Source organism: Triturus cristatus, chromosome 10 (assembly GCF_964204655.1).
Source record: "Triturus cristatus chromosome 10, aTriCri1.1, whole genome shotgun sequence".
NCBI lineage: Eukaryota > Metazoa > Chordata > Amphibia > Caudata > Salamandridae > Triturus > Triturus cristatus.
In genome coordinates, this window is record NC_140593.1 from 553821284 (window position 1) to 553842849 (window position 21566).

The following is a 21566-nucleotide window of genomic DNA, read 5'->3' on the forward strand; positions in this document are numbered from 1 at the left end:
CAGGAGCAGCGTCCTCTGGAGGGTACACATTGTATGCATTCCAAGGGTAATCATGTGGTGTCATTCGAAATGAGTCATCCCCTACATCGTGTCCACCGGTGTCATCACCGGGGATCCCTGAATCCCTGAGGTGAGAAGTCTTGGGGATCTCCAACAGACTGGTGGAAATGGCGAGTGTGATGGTGGTGGAGGTGGTGAGGGTGGGGGAAGTGGTTAAGGACTAGTTGCTTTGTTCATCTTCCTCTTGTTTGGTGGAGTAGGTAAATCAATTGCCTCTTGAAAAGACAGCTGTCTTTTTGATAATGGCTGTGTTCTAGCCGGAGGCCTTGTGAGGATACGTCCAGTCTGAGGCTGAATCTGGATCTGTCTTTGTTTGGAGTCCATTTTCTCCTATAATTTATGGAGAATCAGTTCGACTGGTGTTGCGGCACTCTTTTTCTGAGCTGGATGAAAGGTTTCGGGTTAGACCCGTGTTTGTGTTTCGGTGCCGAAGTTCCGCTCGGTGCTGAATCGGTGAATGTGGAAGGATTAGGCTCCTCACCAATGGGAAGGGAGGTGCCGAGTTTGTCAGTGCCGAAGGATTTCGCTTAGGCAGGTGCTTTGGTGCTGAGCCAAAGGACACGACTTCTCAACAAGCCACTCGGTGCCAACCATGACCATGAGGTAGTGGTGTTCAAACGGCCTCTAGTTCTAGAGGTGCTGTGAGTCTTTTCAAGTGTTCAACACAGGGTTGAAGGGGCAGATGGTACATTACTCACTGCTTCGTCCACTGGTGTGATGTCTGTTACCTCGAAGTTGAGTTCATGTTTGGATTCAGAACGGTCTTCGACAGAGAATGCCACTTCTTACAGTACGGAAGCTTGTGGATGGTGGTGTTCTGCACCAACATCTTAATTGCCGAACAGGTCATCCCTCAATACGCAGACTGGTAAAGCGAATCGAAAGCAATACCCGCACCAGTATTGCTTTCGATTTGCTTGGGACTGGGAACCAAAGAGATCTGTAACGGTCGCGACCTGGAGCGCAAGCAAACATATTGAACTAGACGGCAGAAAGGAAACAATCTAACAATGGAGTCGATGCCCATTCATATTACCAAGAGAAGTCGTCACTCAAACTCATGACTCAAAAGAATTCTGTATGTAAGTGCCCTCTTTTTGCATGGTTGCCCCCACTTTTTGCTAAACTGCTGATGTACTTTGACTGAGTGTGCCCTGGGATCCTGCCAAACAGGTACCCAGGGCCTATGTTCTTTCCCTAAACTGCATTAAAAACAAAACCCAATTAGTACACTTTGGCCACAGGTCAGTCCCTTGGAAATGGTACCTCCGGTACCAAGAGCACTGTGGCCAGGGAAGGCCTCTAAGGGCTGCAGCACTTATTGTGCCACCCTTAGAGGTCCTGTACCTTTACTGGTGTGTACACACACAAACTTCTCAGCACATTAAACCCACACTGATGCCAGGGTGGGATTTAATAGGAAATGCATTTGGAGGGCATCTTAAAGATGCCCCCTGAAAAATGACCTAACACTAGTGTCCAGGCTGAGTGGCTGCTCGCCAGCTGCCACCACCAGACATGTTTCTGGACCCTTGGGTCAAGAGACTGCTGCTCTCGGGGGTCTGAAACAATGCACATCCTGGGACAAGGTGCCAAGCCTCCTCCCCCAGGATTGGCAGGGTCCATGAAGGGGAAGCTTTAAAGGCTTGCCACCTTTGTGAGCTTCCCCATGTCTTTACTGCTTCCAGCAACTGGCCCCCACTGGTTCTGACCCCCACTTTGAGCAGGAGAATCGGCGGGAAAACCAAGTGAGGAAGGGAGGTGTGCCCACCTTTGCCAACCCCAGTCGTCAGGTGGGGGAGGCGAATTAAAGCACAACTCTCAGTCCCCGCCATCTTGCAGATGGGGGGAAACAGCCAACCAGAGTGAGGCATATGCCCCCCTCCTACTGACGGGTGGCATAATAGGGGGTTTACCCACTCCAAGGAAGGGACCTATTGGTCACAACCTTTACTTACCTGTAACACCCATAAATCTAGTATTTACGGGCAACCCTGAAATTGCCTCCTCAGACAAGAATTGACAAGAAGAGAAGAAGGACCGAAGAAGCTGTGCTGAAACTAAGAGGACGCCGCCCACTGGCTTGGCCCCAGCCTTACTGGCCTGTCCCCACCTCGAACCTGCTCCAGCGAAATCTCTGTGTGTCCTGCAGCCAGCAGACTCAAGAACTTGAAGGACCTACACTGCCTTCCAAGTCACAGACTTTGTCTCCTGTGAGCACCGGATTTGCTCACCCACAGACTCAAGCCCCCACCCAGAACCGTGAGTCTGCACCACTCTGCACCAGACGCCTACAGCCAAGTTTGAATGGTCCACACTACGAGGAGGTCTCCCTGGCGATCCAGACCTGAGATTTGGTGATCTGACCTGCCTAGAATCTCCAAGCGAATCCTGCAGCCTCTTTCTGGAGGATACACCCTACCATGACTGGAGCTGGTAACAAAAACCGGACACCTAAAGCCACCCCTGCACTGACGTCCTAGGGCCTTGGGTAGACGAACCAACGGTGACCCAGCATCCCCAGGCACACCAACTTACCTCCCCAACCAGTGGTAAACTCTAGAAGATCTTCATCCCCGAGCCTGCAGTCTTTGTTGCAACCGGAGAATCCCCATTGTAATCAACTGGGCACCCGACACCAAGCCAGCACCCTGCACCCAGCCTCCCCTGCGGGTGTACCTTGGGTGCTAACTTGGATTCCCCCTTGCCCTGAGCCTAATAGCAGGAGCTTTGCTCCCACAACCTTGTGGCCTGCTCGTGAGCAGTCTCCAACTGGAGGCCTCCTATCCCCCATTGGATAGCATTGGGCCTCCGCACTCTGCACCCAGCACCCCTGTTGCCGCTGAGGGTGATTTGATAGTGCATCCTTGGCCCTGGGGGATCCCTAGTTCTTACCCCAGAAAACCAACTCCCACAATCAAGTACTTACCTGTTAACCAACAACGACATTTTCTCCACAGGAATACATTGACTGGTTTTCCCTCAAAATTGTTCTGTGTGGAGTTGGTTTTGTACAACTTGAAAAACTGCTATTATCTCAAAACTGCTTTACTCACCTTTTCTCTAGGAAATGTCACAGCGTGATATCTAGGCATATCACGTGGAGTAGAAAAAGTAATCCATAAAGTAATCTGTAAAGTAATCAAAAGTAATCCAACAGTAATTTCAACTGTATTCAACGTGTTTACATACCTGTAACAAAGTGATTTTCATTTAGCTTGCTTGTATTGGTCAACCTGCCTTGAAAAGTACCATTTACACTTACCTGTGCCGGGCTTGCTTGGTTCTAGAAGATAAATATAACTAAATAATATTTTTTATACAAACAAATTGATCTGAGTTCAGTCTCTGTGTGAGACATCATTTGCTGCCTGAGTATGTACAACAAATGCTTAACACTACCCTCTGATAAAGCCTTACTGCTCGCCAACACTACCACAAATAGAGAGTAAGGTGCCATCTACGTTTACCTCTGTCTACCTTTGGGGTTCCACTGAACTCTGTGCACACTATATCTCATTTTGGTATAGTATATACAGAGCCAGCTTCCCTACAACTTCTTCGAAGAAAAACAACTTGCACACATTCGGATCCAACACTAGATGGCAGGAGTATGGAAAGCATGTGTATCTACAGCTATACTTGCCTCGAACACACTTTTGCCTTATGCATGTGATTGTGCCCCGACTGAAGGATCTGCACAAAATCTAATACATCACAAGTTAGTTAAATAAAACGCCTGCCAATTGTTGTTCAGATTTGTAAATAGTGCTAAAATGATGAGCATAGAAATGGTCTAGCCATACTAATGTATGGTTTTCAATTTGTTATGCGGATCCTTTTAAGACAAACATTAAACAGATTCTAAAGTGGACAGTCAGAGAAAGTGGAACAGGCTTTCTACAGGAAAACTGAAAATCATTGTGCACTTCTTGAGAGACATGATCGCTATTAAGCTTAAAGAAATGTACTGAATGAGGCAAGTCTTTAGGGCAGTTTGGCATTCAGGACCGCTTCATTAACCATCCAAGATCACCATACTCTGTCTCTGGGCCAGCTTGCAAAGTGCAGCTCTGCCAAATCTGCGAAAATGTAGTACATCTCCACCAAAATGACCACTACCCATTGCTTCATGTGAACAGACGTCTTTCCTTCAGTGTAAAGTTTTCCTGTTTATAATCTGAGATTAAAGAAGTATAATAGTTTGCATTTTACAAGCCAGTTCTCACAAGATGGAAATTATACAATTCTGATGCATACTATAAAACTTTGCAGAATTATCATTTACTTTTTCAGGCTTTAACTTAGTAGGTCACCAATGTTATAGTGAGAGATTAAAAAGTTGGAATTATGAAGGATGTTCTAATTCAGATTAATTCTCAATTGGCTTTGGAAACTTGTGACCCGATACCTCTGTATGCTTAATATTGGCTTGTCGAAGCAATATTGACCAAAGAAAAGTGCTAGAGCAGAAAAAATAAATTGATCTGCCACTCAGTTTCTCCTTCTCATCACGAGTCTAAAGAAGGTCGATATACGTCTGAAACAATGGCAACAGAACTTTTTAACCCCTCTCCTTAATCTTGACATATACATACTCAACACGGTCTATTCACTTCAGTTTGTTGATTTTGTACGGAGCTGCTAAGATGCCCAAGGACGCCCTTATATCTCAGACCATGGCAACCCATGTTCTCTTGTTTTGCTTGACATCTAGAAACTTTATGTACTAAATATCATTTACAAAAATACCCTTCCTTTGGGTGTACACGGATTACAATATTTTAGTATAACACCTGAACACCCAGATGCACCTCAAAGTTTCATTGGGCCACAACACCGACAACCGGAAACTGCCATTTAAGCATGGATTTGCAAATCCTACTTTAAGCTGAATCCCACTAAGACAGAATCAGTACTCCTCACCAACGTTTGCAACCAAGCAGTACAGGATCATTATCAAAGATATTTTGGGATGTTTCAATTAAAGACTTGCAGGCAGTGTACTGTCCTGTAGTCATAAGGCATCAAAATCCGCTTTGAGACCAACATCACACGCAAATAAATCAAAGACTGTGGAACTAGATATTCTGATTTTGCTTTGCAAAGTGAAGCCCTTCCTTCCAGAGGAAGACTTTAAATGGCAGTCCAGGGGCTGGTTTTATCCCATATTGTTGAAAGTAATTCCTTTTTTGCCAGTATCCAATAGTGCCACTTGATCTATTGAATTCAATAGAATAAATCGTGCCAGTCTCAAAAGTTTGTAAATATAGCAGAATTACTCTTACACTCCAAGAACTCCAACTTTCCACCATCGTCGCACTACAAGCACAACACGTAGAAGGAGCACCTCCTGACTCGATTATTGAAATACAAGAAGGAATTGGCAATACACAAAGTCTTCTCCAGACAGAAACCCATGGCATCCCACTTCACTTTCAGGAGCAGATCTGGCAAGAGATATCTATTCTCCACTTCCAGAAAAAGCGGATGTTCCATATGTTGATTCATATTAGTCACAATATAATCAACATGTTGCTGAACTCTCAGAGAAACTCCTGCACCCCCCTTAACTTTTGGACTCCAGCGCCCACTCCCCCTGCGCACCTCTTTCTACTACAGTGGCCAAACTCCCTACGCACGTCAAATGGGTCCCCTCTTCCTTCCACACTACGAACTCTTCCCAACCCTGTAAACCCCTATACACAACTGCACCCGTCACTTTGCAGCTTTCTATATCTCGGTCCTATACATTATCCCTCGAGATCAAGTTAGGTTGCTCTCTATACGTCACATTGAGACATTCAAGCTCCTACATTTTTATTTTACAGAGTTTTATATAGCACGAACTTACATCTCACCAAGGCTTCAATTATTGCTTTCTAATGTTCTGTTAAATGATCATGCTTCAGCATTACTCTCCTTTTTGCTATATCTTTACACTATATATTCTCTACATGTTTATGGGCTGGGAGGTACAACTTTTTAAATTTAAAGCCTTCTTGTAGCAAAACCCTAGTCCGGCTTTTCTAGCTTTTTAATTGTGCAAGCCAAATGCTCTGGCAGCTTTACAGTATCTGAGATCTTTTTTTTCAGCAGCAATACACTACCGATTTCTGCACAGGAGAAACAAATTCTTGGAGCTGGCGGGTGACAATGGGATGATGCTTATGTAAAAGGTTCAAATTCCTATTTTTGTTTTAGAAACCAATTCGTTGTTGATCAGGACTGTGTTCCCTCTTCTAGATCTTCTGAACGAACTCTTCCTAGACCTTTCTTCACTGATGGGTAAAGAAATGTGAAGCGGTTGACTTGCTGGCACTTTTTTTCTGGTTCGTTTTTCATGAGCAGGATTTTCTTCAACTACCACCTCAGATTTACACATGCCTTGGCGGTCTGAATTGGTTTTATCCTTACTAAACCTTTTATTCTGAAAGTCTCTTCCCCTGCTCTACCAGCCTTTTGAATTGTTCAAATTCCCCCCCCCCCCCCCCCCCCCCCCCGCTCCACTCTTTCCTGTTTTTCCCAAACTCAGATTTTGGGCAGATCTATAGTTTGGCATTTTCTGGATTCTCTTGAACTACTGCATTCCCCTCATCTCACTGGGGGATTTTCTGGACATCAGAGGTGGGCTGGACAATGTGGAGATTTAAACCTTTCTTTGATATTTGTTTCTGATGTCTGTGCTTGGCTGCCACAGGCTCTATGGCATTACTAATCGATTCCTCTTATACCCCAGCTCTGGACTACAAGGGGCAGAATAGTGGTGTTTTCTGGTTGCATTTTGTCATAACTGGCTTTTGGGAGGATCTATGCTCCATCAATTTTTATAGCCACGCTGTACTTACCAACAAAAAATGGGTCCGTCCACTGGGCTATTCCTTCGTTTATACTGTTATACTGGATATTTCAGTTTCCTAAGGCCTGCTGCTAAGTATCATCTGTGGATGCCACAGCAGAATGTTTCAAACAAATTGACTACTCGCTGAACAGACCAAAGAGGCTCCTGTTCTGTCAGTCCAAAGGTGGCAGTCTCCTTCCACCCATCCCTGCCAATTTCCAATCCAACATTAAGGCCGGGGAGGGAATAGTGTTTCAAACCCTTATCCGAGTGGACATTTCTGAAGCAGTTGCCTTGCTGTAGCGGGACCTGCAATTTCACTCAATTCCCAGTTTCAACCTTACCCCACTTCATGTGTTGGGGTAGGGTTGGGTGTGGAGGAAGACTTTACTGTAGGTTTCGTTTTGGTAGCTTTTATCTAGCTATTGGCAGTTATGTGAACTTCCCATACACACCCTAAACTCAATCATTCGTGTAGCAATCTTCATACTATTTCACCAACTCAGTTTGTTTCCAGGAGCCAATGTTTGATTTATATGGCCCTGTAACCTCACTAAATTGCCTTTTTCTCCACCGTGGGCAGAGTGTAAATGAGAGGATGGATCAGTTAATACACTTTTCCTGTATTTCTGTTTGGGACATCAATGCATTGATATTGTAGGGTGATTTAAAAAAGAAGGTAACACTTTAAAATGTTAGTGCGTTCCTCTTATTGCCTGCAAACGTTTCTCTGCCACATGCAAAATAGTGTATATAGGGCTGAATAATTACTACGAATCTGTACTTTAACTTACTTACAATGGGAAATCAAGGCACCTCGTAGGGCACCCTTTGAGATAAGTTTATATACATTTGAAAGTAATTATTTTAATTGATCAAATATGTTGACATGGATATCTGTAGAACTCACAGCAACACAGAAGAAATGATAGACGGAATACCGAACATTGTCAAACATTCACCACGAGTAACAGATTTGGGTTAAATCCATTATTTTGCTTAACATGCCACCCCAGTTGGGACCCAGCCATATGCAAATCACTCTTGAACCTGCTCCCCATGTGAACAGACCATCCCGAACTGCTAGGCAGTGAATGCTCGACAACGTCCAGTATTCCGTCCATCATCTTTTTGCCTTGCTATAACTGTAGAATCCATCATGGCTAAATGGTTTATGGTTTTTAATGTCACGATAATAGCAACTGAAGTAGTTGCTACAATGACCCAGATCCTTCTCCAAGCTTCCTGGCTGCAGAAAAGAGTGCAGCCACACCACAATCACCAACTGCAGCAGCCATCACAGATTTAAGACTCTTGTGCTTCCCATGGTCGAAGACATTTTGATGGAGACATGGCACCACAAAATATTTGAGAAATCTGATAACATTGAAGAAAGACCTTAAAAAAACAAGCTATCTATGGTGACACAAGCTGTCATTGACACATTTAGAGAGCTTTTCCATCACATCTAGTAACGCTTGGTATGGCTCCATGACTGGGATCATTTAGGCACCACCTAGCAACAATTTCTGATATGAAGGTTTGATTTAGTTCAGTCTGATATATTTTTATTGATAAGATATCTGTGGTACGAACTATCCCTAAGTAATATATTTATAAGTTTAAAAACAACCATTTATTGATGTACATTCAAAATAATATACATTGAGGCACAAATGAACAAGTTACTTACTTTGGGCAACAATGCATCTGTAAGAGACATGTTAGTTATAGATTCCTTACCTTAGCATTACCCCCAGGCGTCAGACTGGATCCGTAGAATTTTTTCTTAGCAGTACCCCTGAGCGTTGATAGGTAGCATTGGTCGGCCCGCGTCCGTTGTCGGCGTCGTGTTCGCCGGGATGACCTTGTGGCATCTATTTAGACGACGCCCCTGTGCTCTGACATCAGTTCTGACACGACTTTCCACGCTACAAGTGCAGAGCCATACACGACACTGACCACTGGTGCACATAACTAGGGCCCTGGAAGGGAGTCCCTATTCCTAAAAGTCAGTTTGCAGAACGGGGAGGATGAGTGGGGTGGTAAGGAATCTATAACTAACATATGTCTCTAACAGATACATCGTTATCGAAGGTAAGTAACTTATTAATCTGAAAGAGACTGTTATAGATTCCTTACCTTAGAATAGATACCCCAGCAATGCCAACCCCGGGAGTTGGCAGTGCAAACCAAGTTCACACCACAAAGTCCTGGAGAACAGAGCGGCCGAAGTAGCTGTCTCTCCGGACTTGTCTGTCCAGGTAGTAATGTTTGGTGAATGTGTGCTGAGATGCCCATGTAGCCGCCTAACGGATGTGAAGGAGCAGAACTCCATGCCCTAAGGCAGCATGTGCTGCTATTGCCCTTGTGGAGCGGGCACACAGTCACACTGGAGGCTCCTTCTTAGCCAAGCAGTAGCAGATTTTAATGCATAGGACAACCCATCGAGAGATGGTGCGTTTTTGTATAGGCCGACCTTTCTTGGCCACCACATATCCAACAAAGAGTTGATCTTCCACCCGAAAATCTTTTGTGCGGTCGAGGTAGAAAGACAGTGCACGTTTGGGTCCAGAGGGTGGAGTGTCTCCTCCTCCTCCTCCTTGGAAGGGTGTGGATGCGGGAAGAAGGTGGGCAAAGTGATCGTCTGTCATATATGGAAAGAGGTAAACACTTTGGGGGAAAAAAAGAGGGCCTTGTGTGAAGGACTACTTTGTCCGGATGAACAGCCAGAAAAGGAGGTTTTGAAGACAAAGCCTGAAGCTTACTCACCCTGCGAGCAGAGGTGATGGCAACCAGGTAAGCTGTTTTCAAAGGGAAGAGCCTGAGAGGACAGTTGTGAAGAGCCTCGAAGGGAGCGCACATAAGATAGGTTAAGACCAGGTTCAAGTCCTACAGGGGCATTAAGAATGGAGAAGGAGGAAAGAGGTGAGTAATGCCCTTTAGAAATCTATTTACAATAAGGGACTTGAAAAGAGAAGGATGATCAGGAATGCAAAGAAAGGCCGAAATGTAGCCTTCAAGAGTGCCCAGGGCAGAGCCCTGCTGGGCCAAAGAAAGTATATACAAGAGAACCTCCGAACGAGGGGCAGAAAAGGGATCCACAGCCTTTGCTGTGCATCACGACACAAATTTGCTCCCTCTACAGGCGTATACCGTTTTAGTGGAGGGCCGCCTGGTCGCCAAGATGACATTACAATCTTCAGGAGAAAGGTCAAAAGCGGTCAACTGTCGCCGCTCAATCTCCACGCAAGGAAGTAGAGACTGGACAGGTTCGGGTGGAGGACCCTCCCCATCTGCTGTGACAGAAGATCCTCTCGAAGAGGCAGTCTGATTGGAGGATCGATGGCCATGCTCAAAAGTCCGGGGTATCAAACTTGTCGTATCCAGTCCTGAGCCACAAGAATGACTTGGGCCCGGTCACGCTTGATCTTCATTACGTGTTCTCTTTGGTGGCGAACAGATCTAACCAAAGCTCTCCCCACTGCTGAAAGAGACCTTCCACCACCTCCGAGTGAAGACGTCATTTGTGATCCATCATGCAGCGACGGCTGAGTTTGTCCGCCCTGGATTTCAGAGAACCTGCCAGGTGTTGAACCACCGGGGACATGAACTGATGTTCTAGCCATGTCCAGAGACGAAGAGCCTCTGGATATAGGGTCCACGACCCCACCTGCCTTGTTTGTTGCCGTACCACACATGGCGGTGTGGTCGTCTGTGAACACCTGCGCCACCTTCCCTTTGAGAGTGGGAAGGAATGTCTTCAGTGCCAGACGAATTGCCCGGAGCTCCAGCAGGTTGATATGGAGCCCAGACTCCGCTGGAGACTAGTCTTCTGATCTCCGCCTCTCCCAGATGGTGCCCCATCCCAGGACTGACGTATCCGTCCCCACTGTGAGGTCTGGTTGGGGAAGGGAGAGGGATCTGACTGACCCAATCCTAGTTCGTTAGCCACCACTGCAGTTGACATGCAGTCACCTCCGAGATTTGGACGTAGTCTGAAAGATTCTCCTGATGCTGCGCCCACTTGATCTTCATGTCCCACTGCAGAGCCCACATCTGGCATAAACCACCAGCAGGATGCAGGAGGCCATGAGGCCCAGCAGCCTCAGGGTCATTCTCACCGAAATCCAGTATAGAGGCTGAAACATCGGTATAGCCCGAATTTCCTGGACATGCTGCTCCGGAGGATAAGCCCGAAACTGCACTGTAGCCAGAACTGCTATGATGAAAAGGAGCTTCTGAGAAGGGGGTGAGGTGCAACTTCGGCACGTTGATAGTGAACCCCAGCGAGTGCAGGAGGTCCGCAGTAGTCTGGAGGTGGGAGACGACAGCCTGGGGCGATCCCGCCTTCAATAGCCAGTTGTCAAGATCGGGGAAGACTGGAACCCCTGATCTGCGCAGATTAGCTGCGATCACCACCATCACTTTCATGAACACATGAGGGGTCCTGGTAAGGCCAAAGGGGAGCACGGTAAACTGGAAATGCTCGTGGCCTACCGTGAACCGTAGGTAACGTCTGTGGGCTGGCAGGACGGGGATATGGAAGTATGCGTCCGGCAAGTCCAATGCTACCATCCAGTCTCTGGGGTCGAGGGCAGACAGGACCCGAGCCAACGTGAGCATGTTTAACTTCTCCTTCCGGAGGAAGCGGTTGAGGGCCCTGGGGTCTAAGATAGGACGCAGGCCTTTGTCCTTCTTGGGTACCAGAAAGTAGTGGGAGTAACAACCACGACCAATATCTGGCACAGGGACCCGTTTGATAGCTCCCTTGGCCAAGAGAGCTGTAACGTCCTGGCAGAGAAGGGCCAAGTGATCCTCCGACATGCAATGAAATGACGGTGGCATGGAGGGAGGAGTAGTCTCGAAGGGGAGGGAGTAGCCCCTTCAGACTATCTGCAAAATCCACCTGTCTGACGTGATGGTTTGCCAGTGGGGGAGGTGATGGCGAATCCTGCCGCCCACTGGCCTCTGGTGGCCCTGAAAGGTTGGACTAGGAGGGCTTGGAGGCTGCAGGGGGGTGATGGGTGTACTGGCCCACCCGCTGGCCCCCAGACCTGAGTTGCTGGGTCCCACGTCCATGGCCACGCAGAGGCTGGTGAGCTTGTGTAGGCCGATGGCTAGACTGTGTCGAGCGTGGCGGGGCAACCATTCTGTAGCCACGAAAGGCAGACTGTGTGGAACAAGAAGTTGACGCGATGCCCAAGGACATGGTTGTAGCCCTAGAATCCTTGAAGCGCTCGAGCGCCAAGTCTGCGTTATCACCGAAAAGATGATGGCCATCAAAGGGCATGTCCAGTAGGGTGGATTGGACATCCTCAGAGAAACCAGACATCCTCAACCAGGCGTAGCTCCTAAAGGCTACTGACGTAGAAACCGTTCTTCCCAGAGAGTCGGTGGTATCCAGCCCACACTGGGTGGTTAACTTAGCTGCGTCTCTACCCTCTGCCACTGCCTGTGCGAGTACAGCCCGGGCCTCCTCCTGGCACTGTGGCAGCACTGGGCAAAAGTATCCCACACTGTATGGGTATAACAGGCCAAGAGGCATGCAGTGTTCACCGACGCAGCGCAAAGCTGGCAGAAGAAAACATCTTCTTCCAAAGGTGGTCCAGCATCTTGGATTCCCTATCTGAGGAAGGCACCCTTAGAGGACGAGGCTTGCACGACCAAGCTCTCGGGGCTTAGGTGTTGGGAGAGGAAAAGTGGGTCGCTTGGGACAGAGTGGTGGCATTGGGCAATCATCCTGTCCACAGGAGCCCCTATGCTGGGCTTGGACGAAGAGCTCAGAAAGACGTCGGTGAAGGCTCCGAAGAGGCTGCTGCTGGTTGAAGCACGTCCGTCAGGAGGTTAGTCCTGACTGACACCGTAGGAAGCTCAAGGCCTCAGCCGCCCTATGCAACACCACTGCATAGAAAGCTCCCTCCTCCGTAGCCACGGTAGTGGAAGAAAGCATGCCAAGGTCTGGGGAGCTAACCAAACCACTGGCAACACCCAGGTCCTCTCGCCAGTCTGACTCTTCAAGCTGGTCAGCCAAAAGGTCTACAGGCCCCTCCCAGTCCTCCTCTGGTCGCCACTCAGGGCGAAAAGGAACACCAGGAATGAACAGTGGCGCAAAAGTACCCTTCAGCGCTGGTACCAAGGTTGAGCGACATCGGTCCGGTGTTGTGTGTAAGTCGGGGGTGAGACTGGTGTCGAAGCCGGTCGGGGGCACATCCGACATCGGGGGCGTCGTCCCTGGAATCGGTGCAGATCGAGGCCTGGATCCTCGGGGGCCCTCTGGCGAAGCAGCTGCCGGCATCGAATGCCCAGGGCCCCCAGCCAAGTCTGCGGGGCCCAAAGGTGCACCCGCGGAGTCAGGATGCCCAAAGATGCTATGAAGCGCTTTCTAAAAGGCACTAAGCTGGGCAGGGGACGCACCGGCTCCCAGAAAGGGAGGGAAGCGCGGAGCCGTCCCAGAAGCAGGCTCAGAGAGCGACGACACTCTGGATCCTGCATCGCGTCGGCCGACGGACGGGGCAAAGGCAAAGAGTGATGGTGCTTCTACGCCTTCTTGTGCTTTGACTTACCCGAAGACGAGTGGTGATGGTGGCTCCGCGACCGGTCCAGAGACCTTCTTCTAGACAGGGACCTTGAGATGCGCGGAGCAGACTGCTGGGCCTCCAAAAGCTTTCAGGACTGCTCCCGCAAAGGCTTCGGGTTCATGGCCCGACAGTCTGAGCACGACTTCGGGTCAGGGTCACGCTCCAGGCACCAGAGGCACATGAGGTGCGAATCTGTAACTGACATCAGCTTGTGACCAGAGTCACAAGGCTTGAATCCGGTTCGGCGATGGGACATCCCTCGTACACCAGGAGTCAAAGGCCCAAAAGAAGACTGACAAAAAGTCAAAAAAGGCTAGTCAAAAAGTGACTAAGGGGCAAGCTCTCTCCGGATCTGCGCAAGGCTGGCGCAGAAAAATAAAACGCGCAGGGGCGGCATCCTAATAAACACTGTGGCGTCATCCCGGCTACCACGACACCGACTAAGGATGTGGAGTTGACCGATGCCACCTACCGACACGCAGGGGTACTGCTAAGAAAAATTCTCCTGATCCAGTCTGACGCATGGGGGTAATTCTAAGGTAAGGAATCTATAACTAACAGTCTCTTTTAGATCTGGTAAAGTAAGTTGAACCATTATGCATTTGATAAAGAACTGCATATGTGATGATGAATAGTTATCTTAAATCAGCCTACCAGAAGACCTCTTCATTTCTTTCTCCTAGCAAGTACCTTTTGAGAATTCAGGATAGCTCTACATGGATCTGCACTGCTTGTATGAAAGAGGGACAACATTGAATAAGAACACAATGCATTTTCCTTCAGCCAAGAAATTAATCTTTCCCTTAAAACAGATTAAACAATTCTGGGCCTCCATCCGACTTACCTGATCCTGACACAAAAGTTCTATTTTCTCTTCAGCTAACTGTGCAACGTCCTCCTTTTCTTGTTCTCCTGGCTTTTCATTATTGGAGGAACTTGTGGTCTGGGATTCATTATCCAGGTTGATGATTTTTTCATAAACATGCTCCATTACCTTTCTGACTTGCAACATATCACTTGCTGAAAGTCTATCTTTGCAGAAAGAAGAAATGCAAAAAATCAAATTATCTTTCAAAGTTTCCAAAAGAAAAAGCATGCTATCAGCCAAAGCCTATTGGTGCTAAGGGCTTTCATTACTTTGATAAAGAGTGCCTGAATCTTTCCAAACAAAGCCCCACACCACCCGCCGTCGAAACACATTGGACTACATGGCCAACCCTGGAACAAAGTCCTCCCATGTACCTCTTTTACATCTGAATATACCTTCTCCTAAAGATACCATCCAGATCAAATTGTCAGAATTCTTAGGGGGCTGTAGGGCGAAATTATGTAAATTGAGCTGGGAGGGGATTATAGTAGTGGGGAAGAGAGACAAGGAAAAAGGTGAGAAGGGCTTTTTGCTCAGAGGAAAGTCACTGCAAGTAAGGCAGATAAGATTGGGTGTTTGAAAGTAGGATTCTTTTTCTGCAACAAAGAGCGGAAGAAAAGGCGCAGAGTGCTCATCTGTATTTTTCAAGGCCCCGGCATCATTTAGTCTGCAGAATAATACACAATCCATCCACATCAAACAGAATTCTCCATAAATGCTGCTTCCTATACTATAGGATATGGGTATTGTTACAGAAGAAATTTTAATTTCAAAATCATGGTATATTTCTGAGTTACAACTATAGCAAATAAGTTGGGAGAGTATTTTCATCTTACTCCCTTGATCTCGAGAGCACACACAAAAAATGCCATAATACCTACATCACCAGCATGATTTATCTTGCACATCTCGTGACCCTATGAGAGGGTTATCCTTACCAGGAACTTGAGCATATGGACAGAAGACACATTGTGGATGAGATGGAATGATTATGTTTCTTACCTTGTAAGCTTCTATGCGTTGCATGGAGTGCTGTAGATTCACATGCTGCGCACACTCCGGCCATCTAGAGTTGGGCTTGAGTGTTTACAACATGTTTTTCTTTAAGGTCGTCTTTTGAGTCACAGGATCCAGTGACGACTCCGCTTAGAGGCAATGTGCATGGTCATCATCAAAAGATTTTTAGACATCAGGTTTAAGTGTAGTGGAGCTAGATGGTGTTCATAGTGATGGTCATGCAGCGTGAATGAAACTAAAGAGAATATCTAGAATATGTGTACATTATGTTGCATAACCACTGACTTCCAGGGAGGTGGGTGGGCCCTTGTGAATATACAGCACTACATGCGATAAATAGATGCTTGCAAAGTAAGTAACATAATCCATTTACAGCATGTGACTGTAGATACACATGCTGTGCAGACTGTTAAGCAGTTATCACCAAGTGGTAGCTAGTCACTGAGTGTTGAATATGCTTGGAATAAAGTTCTCAGTACAGCTTGTCTATACATAAACGTCAACGTGCGAGGACATCCACAGAATAGTGTTTGGCAAATGTGTGTGGAGTTGACCAAGTAGCTGCTTTACAAATGACAGCTATAGGAATGTTACCTAAGAAAGCCATGGACGTACCGCACCCTTCTTCCTAGGGGAAGGAGCTTCGGTGGGGGGGGGGGGGGGGGGGGGGGGGTAAGGTCCTTTTGGCCTTGACATAGCAAGTCTGAAAGCATTTGACTATCCATCTAGCAATCCCCGCTTTGGATATAGCGTAACCCCGTCTGGGGTTAGAGAAAGCTACAAACATCTGTGTTTTTCTAAATGATTTTGTTCTATCATTATGGTATAACAGTGCTCTTTTAACATCTAAAGAGTGAAGGGTTCTTTCAGCTCCTGAATGCGGATTGAGAAATAACACTGGGAGCTCAATGGTCTGATTAAGATTAAAAGACGACAGAACTTTAGACAAACATTTCGGATTAGGTTTTAGGATTGCCCTGTCCTTATGCATTTGAAAGAACGGCTCCTCTAAAGTGAGCGCTTGTCTATCACTAACAATTCACAAACAGGTGAATGCTACTAAGAATGCAGTTTTCCCAAAAAGTTATTGAAGTGGACAGCAATGCAAGGACACAAAAGGGGGAACCATGAGTCTAGTTAATAGCAAAATGAGATTCCATACTGGAGCCGGTGGTGTTCTTGGAGGTATTACCATTTTCAGACCTTCGATGAATGATTTGACAACAGGTGTTTTTAACAGTGAGTGATGTTCTCTATATCTTAAGGGCGCAGCAATGGCTGCGAGGTGAAGACGTATGGATGTGTAAGCTAGACCTGACCTTTGGAGATTTAGTAGCTAGCATTACACATTTTGTACTGTAGGGTTGATAGGATCAATGTGTTGAGCCGTGCAGTAACATACAGATCATTTCCACTTAGCTGAATAGCAAGTTCTAGTGGTAGAGCCTCTCTTCTTTAAGAAGGGTCATATATTCAGACGGCAGATTTAGGTGACCAAACTCTAGGACTTCAGGAGCCAGATGGCTAGATTGAGCGGATTGGTTTCTGGGTGCCTGATTGTCCCATTGTTTTGTGTCAGAGATCTTGCTGACTGGGGAGCTTCTTGTGAGGGACCATTGACAATTCCAGTAATGTGGGGTACTGTGGTTGTCATGCTCATGTGGGAGCTGCTAGAATGAGGGTGAGACGGGTTTGCCTGAATTTCCTCACCACATATAGAAGTAATGGGAGAGGAGGAAAAGTGCAGGCAAATATCCCTGCCCAGTTCACCCATAATGCATTGCCTAGTAAATGTGGGTGGAAGTGAAGTGCTGGCATTTTGCATTTTTCCGCTGTTTGGAATAGATCTAGCTTTGGTGTACCCCATCTCTTTTTAGGACTTGTGGGTGGGCGTCCCACTCGTCGACTTTTTGCTGTGTCCTGCTTAGGAGGTCCGAAGTATCATTGTCTACTCCCAGGAGATAATCTGCCAGGAGTTGAATGTGGTGTTGTAATGCCCGTCTCCATATGTTCTGAACTAACTGACATGAGTGGAAAATGAGTGCCTCCTTGTTTTTGTATGTAATACATTGCTGTCATGTTGTCAGTTTTTATAATGACCTCCTTATGATGAATGTATGATAGGATGGACTTGGGCACTAACTGAATTGCAAGGAGTTCTAGAAAACTGATGATTAGTTATTTGCAAAGAAGTCCATACTCCTTGTACTGTCATTTCTAATATGTGCGCCCTTCAACCCATGAGTGAAGGGTCTATGGTAATGGTCACTTGCGGATTTGGATCCTGGAGGACCCTTTCCTGAAGCAGACTGTAGCTGTTCCACCATTGCAGGGAACAATTAACTGTTGGCTGAATCACCACTAGATCCTCTATACTGCCCTCCGCTTGTGACGCTAAGCACTCCTGTAAAGGGTGCATGGAAATATGCATTTTTGAGGTTGAGGTTTGTCACGAACTCGCCTTCCTGCAAAAGTGGAATTACATCCTGAAGGGTCACCATATGAAAATGTTCCGATATGATGTATTGGTTGAGTGGCCTGAGGTCTAGAATAGACCACAATGTTCTGTCATTCTTTGAGACTCGAAAGTATAGTGAATATATTCCTCTGCCCAGATACATTTTTGGAACTGGTTTGATGGCTCCTTTGGCAAGGAGTGCCTTTACTTCTTCCTTGAGAAGATGAAAGTGTTGAGGGCTGAGGATGTGTCTGCGTGGAGGAATGTTGGATGGGGTTGCTAGGAGTTCTAGACAATTAACGTGCTGCACTATTGACAGTACCCACTGGTCCCACGTGATTACAGCCCACTATGTCTGAAACCTCAGAAGTCTACCCCCGACAGGAGCTGGGTGATTGAGGGGTTTGGAACGCAATGGGAGTCACTGTTCAGAAGTGGAGGCGGCACCTTTTGCTGGAATACCTCTGCACTTTCTCCTGTTTCTATTGCTTCTGCATGATCCACTACCAAAACCTTTTCCTCTCTGTTGTTGGTAGGCCTGATGCGTCACTGGCAGGATTACCTCAGATGTGTGGTGGGTGCTTTACCTCCACACCTGCCCTGCTGCTTCTGAAAGGGCTGGCACGAGCCAGCTGTTTGCAGCACGCCCATCACTTTGGCCATCTCAGTGTCCTTTTCAATATTTTCTAACATCTCATCGACCTTCAGGCTGAAGAGATTTTCGGGGGCACTAATAGAAGGTGTTGCTGCACCTGAGGTTTGAATCCTGAAATAGGCAGCCACGCATGTCTGTGTAAAAGGAGAGCAGAAATGTTACTCCTTGCTGAAGTGTGAGCTGCATCCAGATCACATCTAATGGTTGCATTAGATGCAAGGTTCCCATCTGTGACAACATTTTACCCTTTTTAGGTCTCGGCTCGAAGGCTGCGCTTGCGCAGTCTCGCTCCAAGATTTAATGTTTTGGAGTGGGGCTTTAACCCGCCCCTTTTTTTTTACCTCTTCTCCATTGGCTGGCCTCTTGAATGCTGGCCAGCCATTGGAGAAGAGATTTGTCTCTCCGAACAGGCCCCGTCCTTTTCGGATTCGGGGGCGTGTTTTTTGCTACTTTTCTAATTATCTCCTCCAGCCAATGGCAAGAGGAGAGAAAAGAAAAACACGCCCCCGAATCGGAAACCGCCGCGGCCTTTCTCCGAGGCATTTCTGCTTTGCCTCGGAGAAAGGCGGTGGTGTCCCGGCGTCCGGACGCATTTGTTAATTTTTTTAGATATCTGTCCGCGACTTTCCCTTTCTCTGGGTGGGTGGCTGCTTGGCCCCTTACTTTCGCAGGGGTCGCGTGCGCGCCCTCCGTGACCCCAGGGCTTGTCTGCCGTTGAGGGCTTCTCTGGTGCCTCTCTCCTATGGCGTCCACAGCCGGTGTTAATTAAGATCCCCGCGCGTGCTTAGCTCGCCTTCAGCCCTAGGTTTTCAGAGGGAAGATGCATCGTTTTCGTTCACAGGCTCTCATCGGCTTCTCCTGGTCCCGCTTCTGTTCTGCCCGCCGTTGCTCGCCTCTACCGTTAGGGGACTTGAATCTTATACCCGAAAGGCGGTTTAGTAAAAAGTGTTAGTCTATCGGCTGATCTCTGCCAGGCACCGGGCCCGGCACAGCGCGCCGGACATGCCCAGGACAAAGAGGAGGACGAGCGGCGGCAGCTGGGGAGCAGGAGCCAGCGGCGGTAGTGCAGGAGGTGAGCGTGTTACCCTTATCACCGAATCGAGTTGTGTAACGTGTACATGGCGCGCGAGCCGACCCGATCATGCCCCCTAATGCATTGGCCCGGTAAATGGTGCTCTGTCATGGTGCTCTGTCTTCGTGACGGTGAAGGAGGTGGGACTCCATGTTGGTGACATGCGCTTGCGCGGTGATGTAGATTTTGACATCATTGGGCCGAAGGACGAAAGGTTGTCGGCCACTTAAGTGACCATTATGTGGCCCTTCTATTTAAATACATTAACTCTGTTTACTATCGCCAGGTCGGCATACAGCGTCGGCTCGTTTTGAGTGATAATTTCAATCTCATAAAGGCACCGGTGACTAGCTGGGACTTCTTAAGGAGATGTTAGTTTGTATAGTAAGCATTTTGGACAGGCTTGTGATCCGCCCCTTTAAATCATTGGCTTTCTTCGACCATCCTTTTTCTGCTCCTACTTGCTTCCTAAATCATTAAACCGAGACCTATTGCCTTTACCAATGATTGTTTTCAGTTCACTCACCATTCATTGAACCAATGCAAAACGTCTTAATAACTAAGCTTTAGCGATTTGCTGCTGAAGTTGGTGTATAGAGCAGACTGCGTTTCCTTCCTTGGTACTTCTACTAAAAATGAATGAGGAATTTATAAAGCGCTGGAATCCCCCCGGCAGGCGTATCTCCGCGCTAGCAGCGGATAGAAGCAAGGAAGTCGTGAGGGCGCTCAATCTTTAATAAGCTCTGTTTTTAATAGTTTTCTGATTTTAAGCAAGTTAGGCCACTTACGTAAGGCACCCGGGCCCCAGGAAGGATACGAGGGCGGCTGTGTCCCACTTGCGTTCCCACCTTTATTCCCGCGGACAGTGGCACTTTTGTAAAATATCCTAACCCCCGGGAAACTTACGAGCGCAGTCAACTTCGCCACTCGAGCATTTCATCCAGTCTCAGTTTTTTCCTTTTATATTCTGACACTTGCAAATCTCAACATAACATGTCTAATGGCTGACACCGCAGATACGCCAAGCGTGCCAGTAGACTATGGGGTGATCAGGTCATGCGTGGGGTGAACAGCGGCGGTGCAGGCCGAGCCGCGCGCTCCGCCCTGACATAGAATGTCAAAATAGACCCTGATTTACAGCCACGGCCTACACGACGGCACGGGGCTGCTGCTGCCTCTTTAGGTCTTACTTGAGAGTGATTGGTGCCTAATGTTACAATTTTTTTTTAACATATGCAAACAATACATACTCTGCTTACATCTCACTACCTCACAACATCCCTCTCCCTCACTACCTCACTCTTTCACTACCTCACACTCTCTCTCTCACTACCTCTCTATATCTACCTCACTCTCTATCTCACTACCTCACTCTCTATCTACCTCACTCTCTCTGTGTATCTCACTACCTCACTCTCTCTCACCACATAACTCTCTACCTCACTACTCCACTCTATCTCACTATCTCACAACTTCTCTCTCTCAAAACATCACTACCTCACTCTCTAGCTCACAACTTCACTCTCTCTCACTCACTACCTCAATCACTCTCTATCTCACTAACTCACTTTCACTCTCTTTCATTACCTCTCTCTCTATCTCACTACATCACAACATCACTCTATACTTATATATCACTACCTCACAACATCCCTCTCCCTCACTACCTCACTCTTTCACTACCTCACACACTCTCTCACTACCTCACTCTATATCTACCTCACTCTCTATCTCACTACCTCACTCTCTATCTACCTCACTCTCTCTGTGTATCTCACTACCTCACTCTCTCTCTGCTAATGCAATAGGTATCACATATGCAAAAAAAAAGCTAATGCCAATAGAAATGACAATGCCATTTATTTAGGGATACAAAAATAATGAGCAATACCAATAGCTCTACCTATAATATTGCCGAGACCATTGCATTGTAAATGCTTGTTTATATTCACATGGGAGCTGGAGGAGATCTTCCATCTCATCCCATTGTGCCCGGTTGTATTTAGAGAGCAGG

The 21566-nt window shown here is 47.2% G+C and overlaps 1 protein-coding gene across 3 annotated transcripts in view; it reads right to left on the reverse strand.

Annotated features, from left to right (window-relative positions):
- The window catches only part of LOC146789710 (WD repeat-containing protein 48-like), a 391919-nt gene that overhangs the window by 47279 nt on the left and 323074 nt on the right, over positions 1 to 21566 (reverse strand). For 2 of the 3 annotated variants that reach the window (XM_085632045.1, XM_085632046.1), the window contains one exon: positions 14327 to 14510. In XM_085632045.1, coding sequence (XP_085488171.1) covers positions 14327 to 14510 — 184 coding nt within the window. Of the gene's footprint in view, positions 1 to 14326; positions 14515 to 21566 lie in introns of all 3 variants that reach the window. The other variant, XR_014970143.1, reaches the window with a different exon arrangement.